The following is a 21,485-nucleotide window of genomic DNA, read 5'->3' as shown; positions in this document are numbered from 1 at the left end:
ATTACTCGCTTTATGTCAAGTGACAGACCCACTTCTTTCATAGCACACTTGCCCTTGGCAGCCCCTGAGTCACTTTGTTCCACAACAACATAGGTTCACTCTTTAAAGGAGGCCAGTGGGAAAAATAAATGCTGATTTGTCTTGGATTCTGGGAAACGTAATAAAAACCTGCATGCCTCCAAGGAGTAGAAGCTACTGCTGCTCTTTGATCAAAAATATGTTTCCGTTGGTGCACTGGACTGGGTGGTTTGATTTTCTTAGCCATTGACTTCACATATCAAATCTTGCATATTTTTCACAGAGATTGTTATTGAACCAGGGAAAACGGTTATAATTTACTCAGGATCTGCAGAGACCTTTCTAAGATCTGAAATATTCTGTGGAAAACAACACAGAGTTTGAACGATGGGAATATTTTCGCAGCAGGGAGGGTCTAATGAAAAAATTACATTGCATTGTGGGAAATGTTGGATCCAGTGTGATGGTGACTTGGCACGTTGTAGTGATTTAGTGAGTTCTTGCTGCCTCTGCTGAGACTTATTTGAAAATGTAGCTTAAATATTTAGAATAGCGAGGATATGTCCAAACAGTTCACTGTGTTTGAAGATGGACAATGCCTCCATAATGCTACCCAGAGAAGAGGTGATTGGAGCTGAGGGCAGAAGATTGGCACCTAGGCAGACAGCTAGCAGTTTGTAAAGTCCACCATGTCACTCAGTGGAGGGACCCATCTGCCGAAGGTCAGCCGGGTAGAAACAGAGAAGATAGAGAGAAAAAAAGAACAGGAGAAAAAGATAAACAAAGTTCTGTCATAGATACATACATCAAACTTAAGGAAACATGCAGTATCTAAAAATACAAGATATAGCTAATGATCTTATGTGACAGTTTGAGAGTATCAGAGGAATCATGGGTAGGTTGGAGAATTGATCATCCAGGCAGGAGTGGATAACTGGAGGATGAGGCCACAACAGCAGATGGAGTAGAGGGGAAAGAGGGAGACAGAGCAGTTAGTAATAGAACATAAATTATAGGAGATTAGAGGACAGGAGGTTGGTGCCAGAGAAGAGAAAGTACAGGACATGTCCTCAGTGCATCGTCCCCCAGCAGCCTAGGCCTCTAGAAGCAAAACTAAGGAATGGTTAAGTCCAGCCCTAACTATAAGCTTTGTCAAAAAGGAAAGTCTTAAGCCTGACCTTAAAAGTAGAGTCGGTTTCTGCCTCCTGATCCCAAACTGGGAGCTCCCATTCTACTTTTTGTGAAACGCAAAGTAGCACTTTGAGATTGTAGTGATCTGTTGGGACAATATGGTACTATGAGGTCTTTCAGATATGATGGAGCTAGGCCTTTCACTGCCTTGTATGTAAGGAGGAGGATTTTAAATTGCCAATGAAGCAAAGCTAAAACTGGAGAAATGTGATCTCTCTTGCTAATTCCTGTCAGTGCTCTTGCTGCAGCGTTTTGAATCAATTGGAGGCTTTTTAAAGAGCTATTTGAACAGCCAGACAGTAATGAGTTACAATAATCCAGCCTTGAAGACACAAATGCATGAACTAGTTTTTCAGCATCACTCTGCGAAAGGATGTTCCTAATTTTTAGACAGACATTTTTTGGCTCTGCATCAGCCGCAACTTTTATATTTTTTATAAACTTAAATTTCATTCTCAAAGTACTCTTATGTTTATCTTTCCCAGCCTGCGTGTCTATCCAGCTGTCCTTGAATTTTTGCTTTTTCATGTAGTCACATCCTCAAATCACTAGAAAGACGACAGACTGAGCAGAGGAGGAGGTGGAGGAGGAGGAGGAGGAGGAGGAACTGGAGCCAGTATCTTGGAGAAAGTCAGTGAGAAGAATATTGTCTACATTTACAGTAGCCCGGGATCAGACATGCTGGCATTTCACACCGACGTGACTGAAGGGGAACATCTTGCACAGAGCAGTTCCTCTTTTTAACTTGTATTTGAGCAAGAGGCTTCCCCCGTCCAGCCTCGTCTCTCTGTGTCTCCCCGTGCTGTTAAAACTGACAACCTGGTGATGACATACACTTCTATTGCTCCAAGATAAACACGAATCAACAGCAAACCCATCTCATCTTGAACTGAGCAGCGACAAGCTCTAGGTGCCGTTCCAAACCGCTCACCTCGCGACACTTTGCTCTTAAAAATCACTGGTGAAAGTGAACTTTCCTCACTTTCACTTAATTGCAGCCAGTTTGCTTGAGGTCATTCATCCCTTTAAAATGGTTGCTAAATACTTGCCTCAGCAGAAAAAGCTGGTTTACTGTGTCACACATTGACATCCTCTGGCAAAACTTTATGAACCACCCTGGAACGTGCTCTGGGCTTGAAATTAGCCGCCGGTGCCAGACCCATATAGCAAGTCTTTGGTGTGTGCCACGTGGACTATTCCAACAACCTCAGCCCAAATATCTCTGACACAGAGCTACGAGAGCAGGGTTTAGTCTTCCCCATTTTCCCTAATAGCGCATTTTTTTCCTGGCCTCACCATCATTTACTTAACCCCTTCACTCCTCGGTTTCTGCACTGGGAGACAGATGGCTACACATAAAGCCGCACATAAAACCTTTCAGCTGTCCGAACCACAGGGTTCTGAAAACGCGAAAATGTACATGATCACGTGGCCTTCGTCAAGATAGAGCGAGCATCATCATTTGATTTTGTTATGAAGGACATTTGAAGACTCTGTCTTGAAGTTGTGGGAGGATGACTTTGTTTTAACTTGAGTTTTCTACAGAAAATCACATTTTAAAGCTCTCTTATCACACAGTAAATGAACATCCGTTACATTCAGGTCCTTCGCAGTGAAGTTAATTGAGCCAATTGGTACAACGTTTGCTTAACACTGCACCTTGAGCTTATTCTCACACCAGTATTTTAGATGTTACTCACTACTAAGTGTGTTCATATTGTGCCAGATTAACATGGAAAAAAGGCCTCATGTTGTCCACCAGACTGGTCAGATCTAAGGAGTAAGAAGTGTTGAAAATACTGGTGCCTAATGTAACTGGATTTTTCTGGGAGAGACAGGAATATGCTGGTAGCACAAGGAGTGAAAAAAAATGTGTTTATGTAGGGAGCACTGTTGAAAATGTGGGTCAGTCTGGGACAAAAATAACTTTTGAACTAGATGTATTGTGTTGTTTTGGTCCATGCGTTTATCCTACCTACCTCTCTAATCAGGAGGATTTCAAATGGGTTGGAAAAGAAGTATTCTCCATACAAATTTAGTAAAAGATCAAAAGATCACAGAAGAGCCACAAGTGATGGTTGATTGGAATCATACATGAAATAATGATAGTGATACACTCCTTTTTTAACTTTATTTTCCAATCAATAAAAACAAGATACAATAATGCCAATACGGGGGTAAACACAACTTTCTCTTGTATAAAGTTGCCATTTTGTCCATCTTGGCTCTGTTTTAATTCGTAGGCTGTAAATCACATATTTCATTGATCGAATTTCTCCTACAATGTCCAGCCAGTGGCTCAGTCCAGTTATCAGCCAACTTCTTGTAAGTTTCTTCTCAACCGCAATAAGAATGAACAGGTATATATCATCTTTAGTTATTACACCATCTGGTATCAGTCCTAGATATATTGTATCCAAAATGTTGTTTCCTTCATTTCTGTAAAGATATCAGTTTAAATCTCCATTTTCCAGTCCAAACTCAGTTTTAGGTTTTGTAAATGATTTAAAATGTTGCTTATCTACAAGTGTACATGCCTCTCCACATCTCATCTAATTCTCCTGATCTGAACCCGGAGATGTGAGGAGGCCAAATAAACAGCTTGCAGTCTCTCTGCTAACTAATTCAGTTTTCCCCCTCCAGAACTTTATGCTCTTTTCCACTTAACCTTGACCATGGGGGGACCCAATCACCAATATCCTACATGTCTTGACTGTGCAACATTCCCTAAAATTTAGCCAATTCTCCATTTTCTTTGTCTAGCTGAAGGGTCTTGAGTCTTATCCCAGGCCTGGCTACCGCCCAGATGAACCTGGGTATTAGTTTATTCCATGTTGGGAATTGTTAATTTGGTACTGGGAGCGATAGAAAAAGATACAACAACCTGTGCAAGAGGTTCATCTTGATCAGTTACACTCGTTTTTGATTGTTAACAACCATCAACATGTATCACGGACGTATCCATAGCTGAATACAATTATCCATATATTATTCTAATCCAAAAATGAATAAAAATACACTTATTGGCCACATGGTTGCTGTCCTAGTGCTGTAAATACTGATTAGTGCAACATTTTCTGTGTCACTTCGCTGGATAAAATAGTCCCAGACAAATGTGCAACTTTCTACTTTTTGATAAGCATTTGTTAAGAACCAACAGTACCCAGCTGTTTATGGAAATTAGTTAAAAATGGAAAATAAAGTACTTCAAGGTTTATGTCTGAATGCAAGATTGTAATATTTTATACTGTGTCTGTAACACTAGTGGAAAGATGTCATATTAATATCATGACAGTAATAACAACAGGTTGCATGTCAGTCTGCATATACGTAAACCAGCAAATTGGTGTACAAGTGTTTTATTTATGAAATAGAACAATCTTACACTAAAGTTTGTAGAAAATGTATATCTAACAACACAAGTATACAATAAAAAAAACACATTTACATTTTGTGCATTGCAAACTCTCAACAAAAAGAGCAAGATGGAAACCAAACAACGGAAGAACACTGTACAGATTACCGACAACCAAACTGCACACCGACACGTCCTCGATCCACACTATACAGTCACACAGTCACACTTTGTTTTTAGAGAACTTTGTTTGGATTCCTCGTCAAACCGGCATGATAAAGCGTCATCTGTGACTAACATATGAATGAAAAAGTTACTCGTGTACAATTATTTTCACTGCATTTGATCTTCATGGCCATGCTGCACGTCGTACTGTTGAACCTCGGATCCGGGTGAAGATGAACACTACAGAATATTAGGTTTTCTAAGCATCTGGTATTTAAAATGCACTTCTGCCTCTTTCACTCCCTTTTTAACAGATGTTACTCCCCGTCTTTATTGATGTGTTTTAGTATTAAGTGAGAAAAAGGTGCTTGCTGTGGGGCCAGAAGCTCAATTTGCAGCAATTTGTTTTGTTTAGTTTTTTCTTTTGAGATGGGCCACTTAAAAAGCTGCTATATAACGTGAAATGAGAAATATTCCAACGTAACAAAGTGAAGTATCACTTTGAGGAAAGCTAAGTAAATAAACTACCAGCATTAATGTTGTCTGGCAGGGACTACATAAACATCTGCTTTGTTTTTGTAGATGATTATTTAAAAAAGCAGCTGAACGCCACAGTTTCTAATCTGCGATATTTGAAAAACCGACAAGTAAAAGCAAGTGCACGACAACACTGGAAGTTCCACGGCACTGTAATGAGTTTTCTTGACATTTGTGATGTCGAATTATAGGTTTTGTCAGTGTCAACAAATAAATAATTATTTACAAGCAAGCAAAAAAAAGAAAATATAAAAAAAATTGGAAACCAACAAAATGAGCAGAGCATAAATAATTTACAAAAGCAATTACAGTACAAACTTAGTATAAACATCTTTGGCACTGTTGAAATCACTCGAGTTCTCCGTTTAAACAACAGGATGAAGAGAATGATGAGAGATAGTAATGGACTTGAGACAGCTAAATGATTATGCTTTGGTTACAGTTTATGTTTGTAAGACACCGTATGCTCAGTTGTTCGGCCGGACAGAGGGTTAAAGGCAAAACAACTGGGTCACTTACAAGTCGTAGCAAGTAGGAAACTGCAGGAAATCACACACATCATGTAAGTGGTTGTACAATGAATTTAAAAAAAAAATGTAGAATAGGTACACTAGGTATAATTAGATATTCTGCAGAGGTTTTTTTTTAAAAAACCTTCAAACCATCAGTTTTTATTTTCTCAGCTTGGGAAATGTGTATAAGTCACAATCTGCCGTGGTTTCTCCTCCAGTGGATGGATCAAGGCAAAAAAAACGTGGGAAAATGAAAAGTCTCGTTTACGCCGAAACAGGATTCAGCGATGGTGTTTAATCTGAGAGGTTCTCGTCTTTTGCCTTCCGATGGCTTTGTACCCGACTTGATTCAGTTATCTGCGGAAAGATTGGGAAACAAAAGACAGCATCCATTACCGTCACGCTAGTAGTCAGAGTTAGGACAGAGATTAGAAGTGCCAGAAGTGCAGTAACAACATGTGCACATTGTGTGCGCCAGAAAGCGTGTCTTCAGTAACGTGGCTGTGATTTGTGAAAAAGGCTGCAGGCTGATTTTCCACTGTTTAGTTCTCAGCAGCAGATCTGAGGTCCTTGGATTAAGACACAAGGCCTTTCACAATGCATCTGGGGCATTGTACTGTACACGGGCAAGCTGACAAGCAGACACACAGCACAACAACATCTTTGTCTTGCTTCAGCCAACACACAACAAATAAACCCCCTCTCACCATTACCTTATGAACACTGTTGGAAACTCCGGTTTATCTGAGGTTCGGAGGAAAAAAAGATGTCGAAGGTTTAAAAACTTTTACCGACATTATTCAGACGTAGAGAAGGTTTTCTCCTTCGTCTTGCCTTTGTACCGTATATATGTATCGACATATGTGGAGCACATATGTGTTTACATTATATAAACACACGCATACGTACACAAACATGCTACAGTGAGCCCTTTAATGAACATATTATATGACAGTTTAATGCGACACATGGTAAAATTTAAGGCTGATCATGTCCTAATTTTTAACTAAACTATATTAACTAGCCAAACTAAGGATTATTGATCAAGCTCCCTGGAAGGGAGGAATCCTTTGATGCACTTTCTCTGCATCTGGTTTCAACATTTTTTCACCTGTCAATCAATTTAAATAATTTATTCCAGCTTAAAAGCTGAAAACAAAATCTACATCTAAACAGTGATCTCTGCTAATCATAGCCTGGAAGGTTTTGGCTATACTGCAAAATTGGACTCCATGGTTATGCAACACATCACACACGCTCACACACACACGTATTTTTTTAATAAAACACAACAAAAAACAGCTGTGGATGCAATTCGTATTTGTACTAACCTCTGCACTCATATTTGAGGTCGGAGAAGAACACCAACTCTTGTGAGAACACGAACAAGCCTAACCTTCCTCCGGCAAATGTCTTGTCGTAAACTGGTCCTGAGTCGGCCATGATCTGTTTACCTTCATAGACCACAACCCTGCAAAATACAAGACCAATGTAAACTTATTTAATACGCAATATGACATCATGATGCTTACTTATTCAATTAAATAAATATAAGGTATAAGACGGAGCCTATCTAGCCTTTATGAAACAAAAAAGCATTTCATATGGCAGCCAACATACAGTAGATAGAAACAAAATCAGAAATGATTTCATAAAATGACCAAAATACATAATGTAGATTTTTGGAAGCCAGCAGTCAATGATGCATTAGGTTCTTGTATTCAAGTTTATTTCTTACCTGATAAACCCAGTCTTAGGTCTATGAATGAGATGCCACCTGTAGGCTGTGTAATCCTTCCAACCAATGTTTTTGGGGTCGTGCCACAGAGTACGCACCTGTGTAAAATAGTTCATATTAACATAAAATGCAAGTTTTGACCCCGAAAATGCCATATAGCTTTGAAACTGCGGCCCACCTGTCCTGGAGTGTTGCCCGTGTGCCACAAAGCATTCCTGAGGTTTTCTCCAGTGCCTGTGGTTGAGTTGACAACTTTGAGCGAAACACCAGAGATACCAAAGGCCTTTGAGGGCTTGTCCTCCCAGTAAGTCTGTGTGATCTGTTTCCACATCACTACGTAAAAGCGCCCGCTTGACTGGTAGCCGAACACGAAGCCTGCGTAGTCATCATCCCTGTCTGTGTTCACGTACATGGTTCCACTGAAGTCCACAGCATTGAACTCGTCAAAACCTGCGATGAGTGAAGTTTCAAATCCTTTAGCAAACACCTAATGATAGATAGATTTTCTGTTTGAGAGTAAACTCAAGTGTGTGCTGCTCACCGACTGCGATGCCCGGGTCGGAGTTGGCAGTCTGGACCAGCTCTTTGCCCTGGTGTCTGACCACCCAGTTGGGATCAATTTGAGTGGTTCCCTTGGGATCCAAGTGGACCATCTGGAACTTCCTGAAGTCTGTCACACTGATGGCATTGTTTTCCGGGCACACATCGAGAATATCTGGGATGCTGTCATTGTCAAAGTCATCTTTGCAGGCATCCCCTCTTCCATCACCTGTTTAAAACACACACACCGAACAGGATTAGGCTTGAGCTCTTTTGAATTAGAAATGGATGACAGAAATTTTTTTCCCCTTGTTTTTCCAAAGGTTGGGAAAATATCTATGTCAGATGAAGTGAGTGTCATTACTCCCACTGCACTGTTGACTGCTGAGGAGTGAATATTAAAAATGAGTGGAAAAATATCAATTCCTACCAGGAAACTGGCTTTAATGCCATTGCCAAGTCTTCCAAAATGAGCGATCCTTCCGTGCTGTGACACTGTCATTGATATTTTTGAGTATCTCAAGCCTGAAGTCTATTGGAGCCAGGAACTTGCAGTGGAAAGGATGCCTAATGAGGGGCCGCTGCATGGAAGTAGCTGGCTGCCATCTTCGTTATTGCACCAGGGGCTCAAACGATTCTATCAAATAAACACTATCTGACAAGCTGCAAAGAGCCTGAAAATGTCAGCGTGCGGGACCTTCCTTCAGCCACGGTCTGTTTCTAGTTACTGACAGCTGTACAAACTCCAGGTAACCCAGCTTAAATTGGGCACTGTGGATTAATCAGGGGAAAAGCCTAAAGGAAATAAAAACTTCACAGCCTGGCGTGTGCCCTCCTGGGCAGCTCTCTGAAGTCACGAAGCATGACATCACCGACCCGTTGGTTGACTCTTTCCACAGACGCCACATTTCACACCTGCCGCAGTGAAACTAATTGCTGACTCTGAAAGCAGAAGGCACACTAAAGCGCAATGTCAACATATCTAGTAATGAGAACTAAGACTGTGGAAGAGAGACTATTCCACCAGGCAGACAGAATATACAAGGCCATTATACCAACTATCCGTCTAGTTTGGATGGATCAGCTCTCAGATTGAGTACAGTTTCTCACATCGGGCCAAGTTTCATTTAAGCCGATGTCTGCGTTTATCTAGAGTGCAGGTAACTTATTAATTTATCAACTCAACTCAACAAACTAGTAGACACACGTGATTGAAAAGCACATGACGTGCACCCAACACTACATCCTCACCATCAGAGTCCAGCTGGTCTGGGTTGGGCGTCAGTCTGCAGTTGTCCTTGTCATCAGGTATGCCATCATCATCATCGTCGTAGTCGCACGCGTCTCCTTTGCCGTCTTTGTCGTGGTCAGCCTGGTTGGCGTTGGCCACGTAGGGACAGTTGTCCAGATTGTTCTGATGACCGTCTTCGTCAATGTCCTGGTTGTTGTCGCACTGATCTCCCACCAAGTCATTGTCTACATCCGTCTGTTGGACAAATACAACCGTTACAACATGAACTGCACGAGAATGCGTCATCATTTGTGGATTGTGTATTGTACCTGGTCCGGGTTGTGCAGCAAAGGACAGTTGTCACACTGGTCACCCACTCCGTCCATGTCAGTGTCCTTCTGGTCAGTGTTGTACACGTAGGGGCAGTTGTCACTCTCATTCAGAATTCCTGGTAACAAATGGATTTAAATTAAAGCTATATATATAATATCTGGCTCCTACAAATTGGGTTTTATTTATTGAGGCGTGGCTATTCTACCATCTCCATCAATGTCGATGGCGCAGGCGTCTCCTTCTCCGTTGTGGTCAGTGTCTATCTGAGCAGGGTTGTGTTCATAGGGACAGTTGTCACAGCGGTCGCCCACATCATCCTTGTCAAAGTCAAACTGGCGTGGGTTGTAGAGGAGGGGGCAGTTGTCCTGAAAGTTGAGGAAAGTATATGTATGTTAATACCATATATTTGATAAACAGCAATCTAAACCTAGACTCAAATGTGTCCAGGCGTCGAAAAGAGTCGATTTTCTCAGTAGTAGCTGAAGCTGAAATTGGTAGAGGGCTGAAAATTGCAATAAATACTGCCCTTTAACTGGAGGATTACACATTTATAAGGTATTTATAATGTTGTACTTAGAAGACCCTAGCCAGACTATAAAATCCTTGAGCATAAACATGCCAGTGTTTTAATCTGCAGAGTTTTACGAGATATCTCAGTTGTCTTATTTAAAGGCAAACCACTCACACTCACTATGTATGTGACTCATACTGAGTCTAAGCTTCTTTGGAAGAAGTAAGAAGAAAGAAACTATTTTACAGAAACTCCAATATTCAGTATAACTGTGTATGAAATATTGCAAAAGAAATTCATATCTTACCCTTTACGTAATGCTATTCTAATGCAATGCATCCAATTACATCAATGGAAGTACAGCTTATATGAGTATTTATTCTTCTCCACAGACTCCTGACAAGATCTTGTCTATGTTGTGGTTTGCAGTGTAGTATGACTAAACTATCAGGTCCTTGCGTTTAACATTTTCTACTGTACAATATGAGCTTGAAATCTTGGAGGGTCGTTTTTGTGAAACAATAGCGCGGATGAAAAAATGTTCTTACCCTTTCGTCCAGAATTCCGTCATTATCGTCGTCCTTGTCACAAGCATCTCCCTGGCCGTCTTTGTCAAAGTCTTCTTGTCCAGAGTTGGGGAGGCTAGGGCAGTTATCCTGACGTGGAGTTTTATAGTTTAGTTTGGGGTTACTGTGGGGTAGGCTGACTTAAACAAGAGAAAGCTCAACAAAATACCTTCTTGCAGTGATAAGTAGCGTTGGCGCCGCACACGAGGTTCTGATTAGGCCACCCATCCAAGTCGGAGTCTTCACCACAAATGAAGCCGTCTCCAGCGTAACCGGTCCGACATTCACACTTGTACATCGGGTCGCTGAAGTGGCTGATGTAGATGCATTCGGCATATTTGTGACAGTTGTGGGTCTTGTCTTTGCATGGGTTCTCTGGCTCACAAACCTGATCAGAAAAAAGGACAGTGTTTGTCTGTGTCCATAATCAACACTAATAGACAAAACATGGCCTTCAGCACCTTTGTGATATGCCTAGTCAAGTGAAGAGCAGTCATTGAACTTCTGCTCCTTGTAGCTTTCTTTCTGGAAGAGCCACTGAGTTCTACTTCAAATCAAAGTTAAGGGTTAACGGAGAGATTTAGGACAAAGCTGAAGATTGGGGCACTCCTGGGCACGGTTGATTTTTGAGAGTCGACTTAATGCACCCTACATCCCAGTATGACCTACCGTTACCTCAGCGTATTCACAGCTGCCACCCATTACCAGAGGATGAACCCAACTCCAGCTTGGATGCTACTCCATGAGCTCATACATCAGAAAGTGACAGCAAGAGCAGGCCTTTGATCAAAACAGTGAAATGGTGCCTCTTTAATGCCAGCGATGAGACAATTCCCCTTTTCCCAAATCAATTAGTGAATCTGGGGCATCCGATCAAAGCCAGGGACGCGGCACGTGGGATGTCAGGCAAGTGACGGTCAGAGTGGCACGTGAGGTTTTTCCGTTTTCTAGGGTCTCTTGACTTGAGTTGCGTTCCAATAAAGTAGCTAATGTGATATATTTGACGTATTATATTTCAGTTAATACAGTTAATGCAGCTATGACAGGGGTGGAAAATGGAAATACTGAGCTCTTGTAAAGATCTGGTGGGTAGAGCCAAAAGAGAAAAATACACACCCCAAATACATTGACTAATCAACTCTATGACTACAGTAGGGATAAAGAAACGTTTCAATCCAACTCGTACCATGAAAGTACAAGAGATATGTAACATATTCCTGGTGGTCTTGTAGTTCTGCTTGCTGATACTGGGTCATTGTGAGTCACATTTATACTATATATGTGATATGGAGGCCCAGGGTTTTCATTTCAGCCTACTCCTGTTTGAACGATATCCTACAATGGTCTAATGGTTAAAGGCACTGAATGAGAGAAACATCAGCTCACTTGTTTGTTCTTCTTGGCAGCCTCCACGCCCATGCCAAACGGTTGGGTGCCCTTGTAACGCTTTGGACAGGGCAGGCAGTGGAAACCTGGATCGGTGTTGATGCAGCGCTGCGTTCCACTCACTTTGTAGCAAACGTCAGACACCATGTCACACTGGAGGAGGAAATATGGAGGACATGCAAACGAATGAGCGTCAAATGCAACTAATGCTTATTGCACATGAGAAAAACCGTATAGTGTACCTCATTAATGTCTTCACAGTGGGTACCGTTTCCGCGAAAACCAGCAGGGCATGGGCCGCACTCCCAGGATCCATCTGGAGCGCTGCTGCAGTCCACTCCCCCAAAGCATGGGTTAGACAAACAGCCATCTGTGAGGCATTTGGATGATAACAATGGTTACAAACAATCGAAGCTGATGTAAACGGTGATATATTTGTTTATTTTGTCTACAAATTTTTTACCTAAACTTGATGCTAAAACTAGGACATAATTACTGAATCTAGATCCAGACTATGAATGGTTGTTTCACACCCCCACCCCAAAAATGTTTATTCTATCAAGTCATGGGGAAAGTTTTGGGTTTATGTGCTCAAGTTTTAGATTTTGGGTTACAGTGCAACTTTGTGGTGTCACGACAGGGAATTGAATTAGACCACCATGAATGTCTGGACAAATTTAATTGCCATGGCTCCAGAAGCTGTTGATATGTTTTAGACTGGCCTGAAGAGGTTAACTGACCAAAACCACAATCTTCTGTAGGGCCTGCTGCTTTCACAATTAGAAGAATATGTTATGTGAAGAATATGTTCTGGTGTTACCGCTACCTGGAACTAGGTCCTGTATTATACGTACTATATGTATGCTTTTCCTTTTTTGTTTTGTTTTATTGATTGTTGTGAGTTGTTGTTTTAGTTGCCGTTTGTGTCATTTTGTTTTGTGTGTTGTGTTTTGAGTAATTGAGCACGGAAGTGTAAAGATAACTGTGCTGGGTGTGGACTCCAGGAAGAAAAGCGATGGAATCAGTCAAAGCTAATGGAGATCCAATAAAAGGGAATAAATAAATGTTGAGTGAATGATTCTCACCAATAGGACAGTCTTTCTTGTTGCAGATGTCACTGTCGTTGGCTTCCCCAATACACTTCCTGCCACCATACTGAGGTTCAGGGCTGTTGCACTCACGCGAGCGACTTTTGATCCCACCTCCGCATGTTGCTGAACAGGTTGCCCATGGAGACCACGGTCCCCAACCACCATCGACTAAAAAAACAGGAGATAAATATTTAGTTTTTAATCTCTGACATAAAGTATTTCATTATATTAGTTCCATAGACATCTCAAATCTTTGTTCCTAACTGAACATCAAAAGCAGAAAATCTGAAAAGCCACAGAGTCAGAGGCTTGGAACTTAATACTACCAGAGAAAACATACTGTGCTGATTTGGGTCAACATTTCCTCAAAGACTGACAGGAAGCCAGTCCGAAACACATGGGGAATGTTGCCTCAGGGGAGCCACGGGGCACGAGGTAGTCAGACTGTTGGACAGAGACGCTAACCCATGTAACGCCATTCCTGCTACTGAGTGTCTCACAGGTGGAAATACTCACTGGGACACGGCTGGGCAGTGCAGCGCTGAGTCTCCCTCCCACTTCCCTCACAGTCTTTGCCCCCCAGCTGAGGCACGGGAGCGTTGCAGTGTCGTATTCTGGTGATCTGTCCTTCTCCACATGTCACCGAGCAGGACGACCACGGCGACCACAAGCTCCACCCTCCATCCTGCCGGACTGGGTATATCAAACATCGAACATGTGTGTTATCTTCTAGATTTTTCATTCAGTCAAAACGCTGCAGACATTTATAATTTGCAAAAAAAAAATAAAAAATCCACCACATTTTCTGCAAGTAAACATTTTGTGAAGCTGGAAACGATGGCTCACTTTCAAAGATGTTCAGAAAAGCTTGCGCCAGTATTTATGTCATTGTGGTTCAACTATCTTCTAGCGGTTAGACTTTCAATCACTCACACAGATGGAGTGTAATTTTAGCTGCAAGCAAAAACACACACTAATCCCATAACCTATCAAATGCCTAATTCATCATTATCATCATCCAACACAAACTAGCCAAATCAACACATCTCATATACAGTTCATCCACTTATCAAATTCATTTATACTTTATTTTATTTTTTGCATGAAAGGCAGTGGTGAGTCACTGAACTGTGGAACACCCTCTGCGCTTGTGATTTATATGAATTTAACTGGGCACACCCTACAACCATGGGATCCAGCTCTTCACTCAGATTCAGCCGCGCTCGCATGGATCCAGATTTATGGCGGCGTGAAATCCCTCTCCTGCTCTTTGGAGGATCTCATCTCATCTTAAAGATGAGTTTTTCCACAGTTCCATCATATCATCCCATTGTTTGTTTTACATTACTTTTATGGCGATGGAAGACGTATAGTTTCACTAAGATCACCGCGCTAAGGCAGTTTTAATCAGATACAGCAAGAAAATTCAAAATCTATCCTCACCACGGCTATCACATTTGCCCAGGCTGCACTTGCGGGTCTGGATAGAAGCACCGACACAGGGGTTGCTGGTTGCGTCACATGACCGACCTCTCTGTTGAGTTCCTATCCCACAGGTTACCGTGCACTCTGTCCACTCGGACCACGGGGACCAGCCATCCTCGCTGTCAGCTGGAAGAAGCAAGCATGCAGCTTTCTTTTTTTACACAAGAAACACTCCCACATTTGCTCATTCAACAGAATAGTAAAAGCAATGGAAAAAGATCATAAGTACAGTTTTTATCCTTTATGTCCGCCCGTTTATCACATGACATCATGCGAGAAACCCGCAGTAGACGCTCTGAGTGTCTACCAATAAATATGCGGTTTGCTCCCAAAGACAAAGTGGCTGCAACGGCGCAGCAGTAGGTTTAATGTGCTTGGAATATTGCTTTTACGGCATATTACACAATTAATTTAAAATAGAATGCTGCATAGAAATGTGTGCATGATTGCAACTGTGTTTATTATTTGCAGAGGACGCTAAGATTACTTACAGATGCACACAGGGCAACACTCGCCATCAATGAAGGTGGGGCTGGCACAGGCCACCGGGGGGCACGTGATTTGGTGACACACAATCTTGGACTCCTGCAATCAGTGAATATTAGAGATGTTTCAGGGGACATTCGCATCCACAGTAAATCTGTGCATCTTTCCATATGACTTAGCACTACCTGGCAGGTACATTTGGTGCAGCTGTCTACAACCCAATCCTCCTTATCGTCGAAGAGGCGGCCATCCTGCCAGCACATGTTTTTCTCTTTAGAGTCCTTCATCCTCCCAAGGGCCTCCTTCATGATCGTGTTCTCCTCCGTCTGCGCATACAACAAGAGAAAAAATTTGCAGTCAGAGAAGAGACCAGTCAGAAATGATTAGGACGCTAGACTTGACAAATGAATATTGCCACTAATTGGGTGGAAGGTGCACCTATAGATGCTTTATTGCAGGCAACTTTTCAGATGGAAAAGTACTACTACTATTGATGCTATTGTAGAACATAGTTGTGCAGTGCTGTTGTCAACTTTAATATTACTCAGTTATGATCCAGGGCCAATTTAGCCCCCATCTCAAGGAATTTAGCATACAAACATACTTCCTTCTCCAGCTCAGAAACGTTTTGAGTTGGACACCCCTGAAAAAAACAGGATGTGTTTCCATCTAATTAACTCTATGAAGCCTCATAGAAAACTTGAACCGACAGAATAATGACAGTAAAAAGTTCCACCAACAAAAAGCTATTTAGTTGTATGAACAAACGTACTTTGCTTCTTATTGCTGCAAATAGAATACACATTACTTCTTTACGTCTCTATTGCTTCCAGGAAAACAGTTCATTGAAAAGTACTGCCTAGTTAGCACATTACAACCTCCAACCCAATTGGAGACCAAGGGATCTCTGGCTGGACTCCTCAACACTTGGGAGCTGTCAGTCGATAAACTGCTGCCAAAGATTTTTGTGCATGCGTGTGTGTGTGTCCTCCTTTTGAAAAAGCAAGACGGCAGCATGCAGGACTAGAATCTAAGACACCATTTGGTCTGGAAGAGCCTCAGGGACCCTTCTCATACCAGCCGTTTCTTTTTTTCCCAAGGTTCATGCCCAGACTCTCTTATTGCTGGGAGGCTCCCAGAGGAAACACATGGGCTGTTTAAACAAAGCCAGACATTAGACTGGACCCCATCACTGCCAGGGGAACACTTCCTATATCCACATGTAACATGTCATAAAATCTGTCTAACTCACGCTGTCACAGATAGCAGGAGTCAAACGGGTTCAGCTATCAAAGGCGACTTTATAAGCAGCCCTGCTGCTACTTATTGTTTGCTTACAAACCAAAGTAGGTTACCTAGTAACCTAATTCAATCCTCTTAGCTGCTGGCCGCCACAGTGAGGATTGTATCATTTATTTTTGTAAAATGTCAAATTTCCTCCCTCACACCAAGACAGATTTTGTAAATTTTACATTCATCACAGAAACCGGCATGTAAACTACAACAAACAAGCTTCTTTAAAACAAACACAAGTCTGGATTAAAACGGTTTGCACTAATTTGAGGAGAATCAGTCACGTTACCAAATTTGTCACTTACCACTTTTTGCAAGCCATCAATGAGGTTACTGACGACCACACGAAGGCCTTTGAGCTCCTGGAACATGGTGCTAAGTTCCTCGCAGGAGCGTTCACACATTTCTGCTCCCATGTCGTCTGTCTTCTGGCCTATGATGTTTGTCGTGATGGAGGGACTTACATCCACGGTTTCCGAGCTCTCGGTCACAATGTTGGCGTCGTCTGGAAGAGTAAAACCAGAGATATCAGGGTAACTCAGAAAAGCAAGCAATGGAAAACACGGTAATGGAAAACATGTTTGAGAGGTATGATGGCTGAAACACAGGGAATCTTTCCTGTTTTCTTGTAGCTGCCCAAAAAGATCACAACAACTGGGTAATTGCATTGTTTATTATGTTCCCAAAACCAGATGTCAGGTTAGCGGAGTTTGATTTCCCAAATGTATGTTTGACGTGGTGATGGTAAATTTTGCTGAGATGACAGCAGAGTTGGCTGTAGGAAGACGGGCGGGGATGGCACTGCTGAGCAGAGCCTGGGTGTTCCTCGCATGATGAAAAAAACACACCGTTAGCCGTAAATCTCGCTGACCTTTCAAATAAGTGGACACGTCCAATATGAACTTAACAGACTGGAGTGACCACACAGACAGATTTACAAGGCGAAACTCTTGGTTTCACCCAACAAACATTAGCGGTGCCCTTGCCCAGATATGAACCCAACAGGAGTCAATGTGTGAAAATCCCACAGTTGCAGCGTTTATCCTTTATTACCTTTCACGCTGAGGGCTTCACGCTAGAGACTTCACCTTCAGTGGAGGGTGTGAAAGGGAACGTTATCTTCATCTACATGCTTGTTTGAAGGGCGTAATAAGACTAAATGTTATGTTTTCTTTGGACAATCAACAAACCTGGAGCAGGAAGTTCGGCCCAGAGGAACGTGTCTGCCAGCTGTGCACAACACACACAGGCAAAAACACGAGTCCCAGAGCAGACTTTCTGAGATTGCATTAAACCTAATGAAAAACTGACGACCTACATGACCTCAGGTTACACCTCAGTTTCTATGTCAAACCACTCTCGAATGGATGCGTGATGCCCAAAACAAACATACAAGACGCAAAGCTCAGAGGAATGCCTCTCGCACCGCCAAATCGCAGTGCATATCTGCAACTGGTTTGGATCTTGCTATGTAAATTGGTGAAGATTAATAGCAGACCAGGGGACTCTAAATCAAAAAGTCATCCAGTTTGCCCAGTGATGTCCCAATGTAGCCAATGCTATGTTTTCTTTCCTCTCCAGTCTGCTGGATTCATTCGAAACTCAGGAGGGATTCGCAGTGCATGCGGATGTGCACGCGCGCCAGCCCGTCTGTGAAAGCATTTCCACATTCCTCTATACCTGATAGACTTTTTGTCAGAGATAGAGGAAGGAATTTTGAAAAAAAGAGCAACAAGCTCCGGTAATTTTAATACCGCTCATTAATGTCCAGTCTGACAGATTTTATGAGAGTGGGTTATGTGGGTTTATGAGTGGCTTTTGGCGTTCAGATTTCTATCAGCGTAGAACCTTGACTGATACGAGCCAACGCGCAGGAAACCTCCACGTCTTGGTGACATTTGTTAAACAAATAAACTCATTCAGCTGGAATTCAACACTGTATGTGGCAACAAAGCGCTCTGTCATGCACAAAACCACACGGATTTGCTTTGTCACAGCGAATCAAAGAAAGAAACGAAGAACATTTGGTGAGTCTTTAGGTGTGTTGCAAAGCATGATTATGGATGTGGGTCTTTTAGCTGCAGACGATCCTCATGTGAGAGCAAATGAGGATCCTGAGGTCACAGTCCTCACGCGAGCACAGCTTAAGATGAGAAAAAGCAACCCAGTCGGCCAATTCATGACTTCACTCTGAGTGTGTGTGCAGCTGGAAGTGGAAGCTCCCCACTCCGCGGTATTTCAGTCACTTTCTCTTTTCTATTTTCTTTCCCATAGTATTATCCGAGTCCACTGCCAGCGAAAATAAATGTAAGCATCTGCATCTCCTTTTGTTCACCATGCACACTGCTCGACCTCAGGCCGCTGCTGTTTCTGTAAACATGAAGTAGTGGTGGGAGATCTCGCCACATATGAAATCTGAAAGCTTTTTTTGACCCATTAAAGAAATTACTAAATTCATTCTTACAAAGAGAGTCAACAGAGAATGCTAAACTGTTGTTTGTGGTTGACACTTAACAAAACGCAGACACCTTGTGTTGAGAGGATTGCATGTGAACCAGTTTCCAAAACTCCAAATCTCTTCCAGGCTCGAAACTGTTTGCTAATATGATTATTTTGACTCATCTCTTCGGGGGTTTCACTCATGCAGCAGCAGAGCAGCCGTTGTTATATGAACAGTGGTTTGAACACTTTAATGAAAAATTCCACTCTTACCTTGCTTTGTGACTTCACAGTCTCTGCTCACGAGGATGTCTTCCATGGAGGTGTCAAAGATGAAGCGCACATTCTGAAGAAGACCCTGTTGGGTAAAAAAAAAAAAAAGAAAGACGTATCTCAATCGCTGTGGTTACTGGTTCTGGTTACTCTTTTTTATTTAGGCATATGTCTGTTTTCTTTGCTGACTTCAAGCGTGACCAGAAAACAAACACATTCACACTCCAGCAGGGAGGTTTACTCTTGACCTAATCACACACATTTAGCCTCATTTCTGCACACAAGGGGGAATTTACTGTCTAAATTTGGACTCTTTTTCCACACAAAAAAGACCAGGGCAACTCTGAGTGGCTCTGCCACTCTTTGGATGTTAGTATCTACTTTTGGAAACTGCTGTTTAAAGTGAGCTTTTATTATAAGCTTGGCGAAGACCACAATTTTGTTTTGTTGAGCCCTAAGAGAAGTGACAAATACTGTAAAAGTAGTTCCCAGATCCTGGGAACTCTTTGTCATGCAGCGACACAGCCACAGTCTCCTCCTTACCCTGAAGTGGTTCTCCCGAATGGATCCCTTTGCGACGTACATGCGGCTTCCCTCAGCCTTCAGGTGCTCGTAGAAAGGCTCGTCCAGGATGAAGCTGTCAATCAGGCTGCAGCCCACAAACAGGTTTGCGTTCTCCCCGTGAACGTGAAGCGTGATATTCTTCCACTGTGAGTCAGACAGGTCCACATCCTCAAATGAAACCACGTTCTGCGAGCCGTCCACCCAGTACACCAGGTCCAGAGTGTTGGCACGTCCGTTGGACACGATCTCAAACTGCCGCCGGCCATCGGGGCCCTCCAGACCGATTAGGGTGCCCCGCGAGGCGCGGTCCTGGCGGATGCTGGCCACAAACACAAAGCCCTCATTGTTTTGGATCTGCCGTAGCATTTGTTTTAGTATGGGGGGGCTGACTGGGGGCAGGTGGTCGAAGCGGATGAAGCGGTAGGCAGGGGCATCTGAGTTTGGGCCCCGAAACTGTTTGGCCCCCAGAGTCTTGCGAGTGATGTGACTGATTTCAAACAAATCAAAGGATGTCTCGTCCTCCTGCTCGCCATCTACAAGTCACACAATAGGAAAAATAACTGTTCAGGAGTCTTTTATAACCACATCGACAAATGGCAAAAAAATAAAATAAAATAAAAATGTTTATAGGGGTTGAATGTTCAGTCACCTTAAAAATATTTCCCTGGAATGGATGATTGCACATTAACCTGCAGCACTACACTATACTTATTATCATTAGATGGCATTATAGTAATTAACACATTTCCCACTTACCCTGAGGTAATCCTTGAAGAAAATTAAATGATAAGAGCAACAAGAAGAGACTTCTCCTGAGTATCATATCTCCTTCAAAAGACAAAGAAATATTTGTGTTAGTTTTTGCTCCTTCTTGTCTTCTCCCGATATAACCAGTCCATCTCCAATCCTGAGTTTACACGGATCCTTTCGATTAAACACTGAATATGTATAAAAAAGGAAATAGTAATGATACAACAGAAGGTACATGAACTCAAGCTATAATAAACTCTTAACACCAGAACAAACTTTGCAACATAATATCCATCGGAGCTTTCAATTATCTGGTAATGAATTGGGAACCTCATTCACTCGCAAAAGTTCTACGATTAATAAACTGCAGAGTAATCCACGAAGCCTCACTTACCTGACGAATTTACTATATTTTAAAAGTCAAACCGATATCCAGCGACAAGAAAAGTAGCGAAAAATAACCTATTTCAAGATCTGAGGCGAGAATTAAATGAATGAGAAGCTGTTTTCTCCTGTAAACCCCGTGCGTAAAAAGCGTAAAAGTCCACTTTGGTTCTCTACATCCACAGTCTGGAGGACCCGAGGCACTACAGTGACTGAAGCGCCCACCTCCCTCCTCTTATACAGAGGCTCGCAGGGAGGCTGTCAATCAAAATCTGTCGGGTATGAACAGTTTGTGACCGGTTGTTAAGACACAGGGTTATATAATTATCTTCCGATGGCGTAATTTTGATATCCGTGCGCGCACACATGCGGAGAGGCTGGTATTCGTGACCCCTCCGCTCTCGCTCCGTCTCCCACCGTGATGCCCACCGCCCCCCTCTCTGTCAAGCCCACCTTCACCCTCTGTCTGGAGTTAATTCACTTTCACTGGGGGGAGAGATGCAGGCGAGCGGGCTGTTTTGCTCTGCAGTGAGTGAAATTATAGAGGTAAAGAAACCAAAAGCATTTTAAACAGCTCTTATACCAATAGGTGCACTCCACAAATATGCTTTAAACAACTAATAATGGCAGATTTTCT

General features: G+C 42.4%; 1 protein-coding gene across 2 annotated transcripts; it reads right to left on the bottom strand.

The window, feature by feature from the left end:
• Nucleotides 1–4,524: 4,524 nt before the first annotated feature.
• On the bottom strand, nucleotides 4,525–21,183 carry thbs2a (thrombospondin 2a). 2 transcript variants are annotated; one of them, XM_047603452.1, is made up of 23 exons: nucleotides 20,859–21,183; nucleotides 20,471–20,542; nucleotides 19,694–20,247; nucleotides 19,151–19,235; nucleotides 16,744–16,943; nucleotides 15,331–15,471; nucleotides 15,151–15,244; nucleotides 14,618–14,785; nucleotides 13,691–13,867; nucleotides 13,169–13,342; nucleotides 12,326–12,453; nucleotides 12,084–12,236; nucleotides 10,867–11,085; nucleotides 10,680–10,787; nucleotides 9,826–9,985; nucleotides 9,617–9,735; nucleotides 9,308–9,542; nucleotides 8,058–8,285; nucleotides 7,695–7,966; nucleotides 7,517–7,614; nucleotides 7,110–7,249; nucleotides 6,492–6,522; nucleotides 4,525–6,135 (listed from the first exon to the last, which is right to left on the bottom strand). In XM_047603452.1, exons 2-23 carry the CDS (start codon nucleotides 20,535–20,537, stop codon nucleotides 6,132–6,134), a joined length of 3,555 nt encoding a protein of 1,184 aa, XP_047459408.1. In that variant the 5' UTR covers nucleotides 20,538–20,542; nucleotides 20,859–21,183; the 3' UTR covers nucleotides 4,525–6,131. The 2 variants fall into 2 exon arrangements, with proteins under 2 accessions (XP_047459408.1, XP_047459409.1); XM_047603453.1 differs by lacking the exon at nucleotides 6,492–6,522 and having other exon boundaries at nucleotides 20,859–21,182.
• Between the last annotated feature and the right edge of the window lie 302 nt (nucleotides 21,184–21,485).

Source organism: Mugil cephalus, chromosome 13 (genome assembly GCF_022458985.1).
Source record: "Mugil cephalus isolate CIBA_MC_2020 chromosome 13, CIBA_Mcephalus_1.1, whole genome shotgun sequence".
Lineage (NCBI taxonomy): Eukaryota > Metazoa > Chordata > Actinopteri > Mugiliformes > Mugilidae > Mugil > Mugil cephalus.
This window is presented reverse-complemented; position numbering and strand designations above follow the sequence as displayed.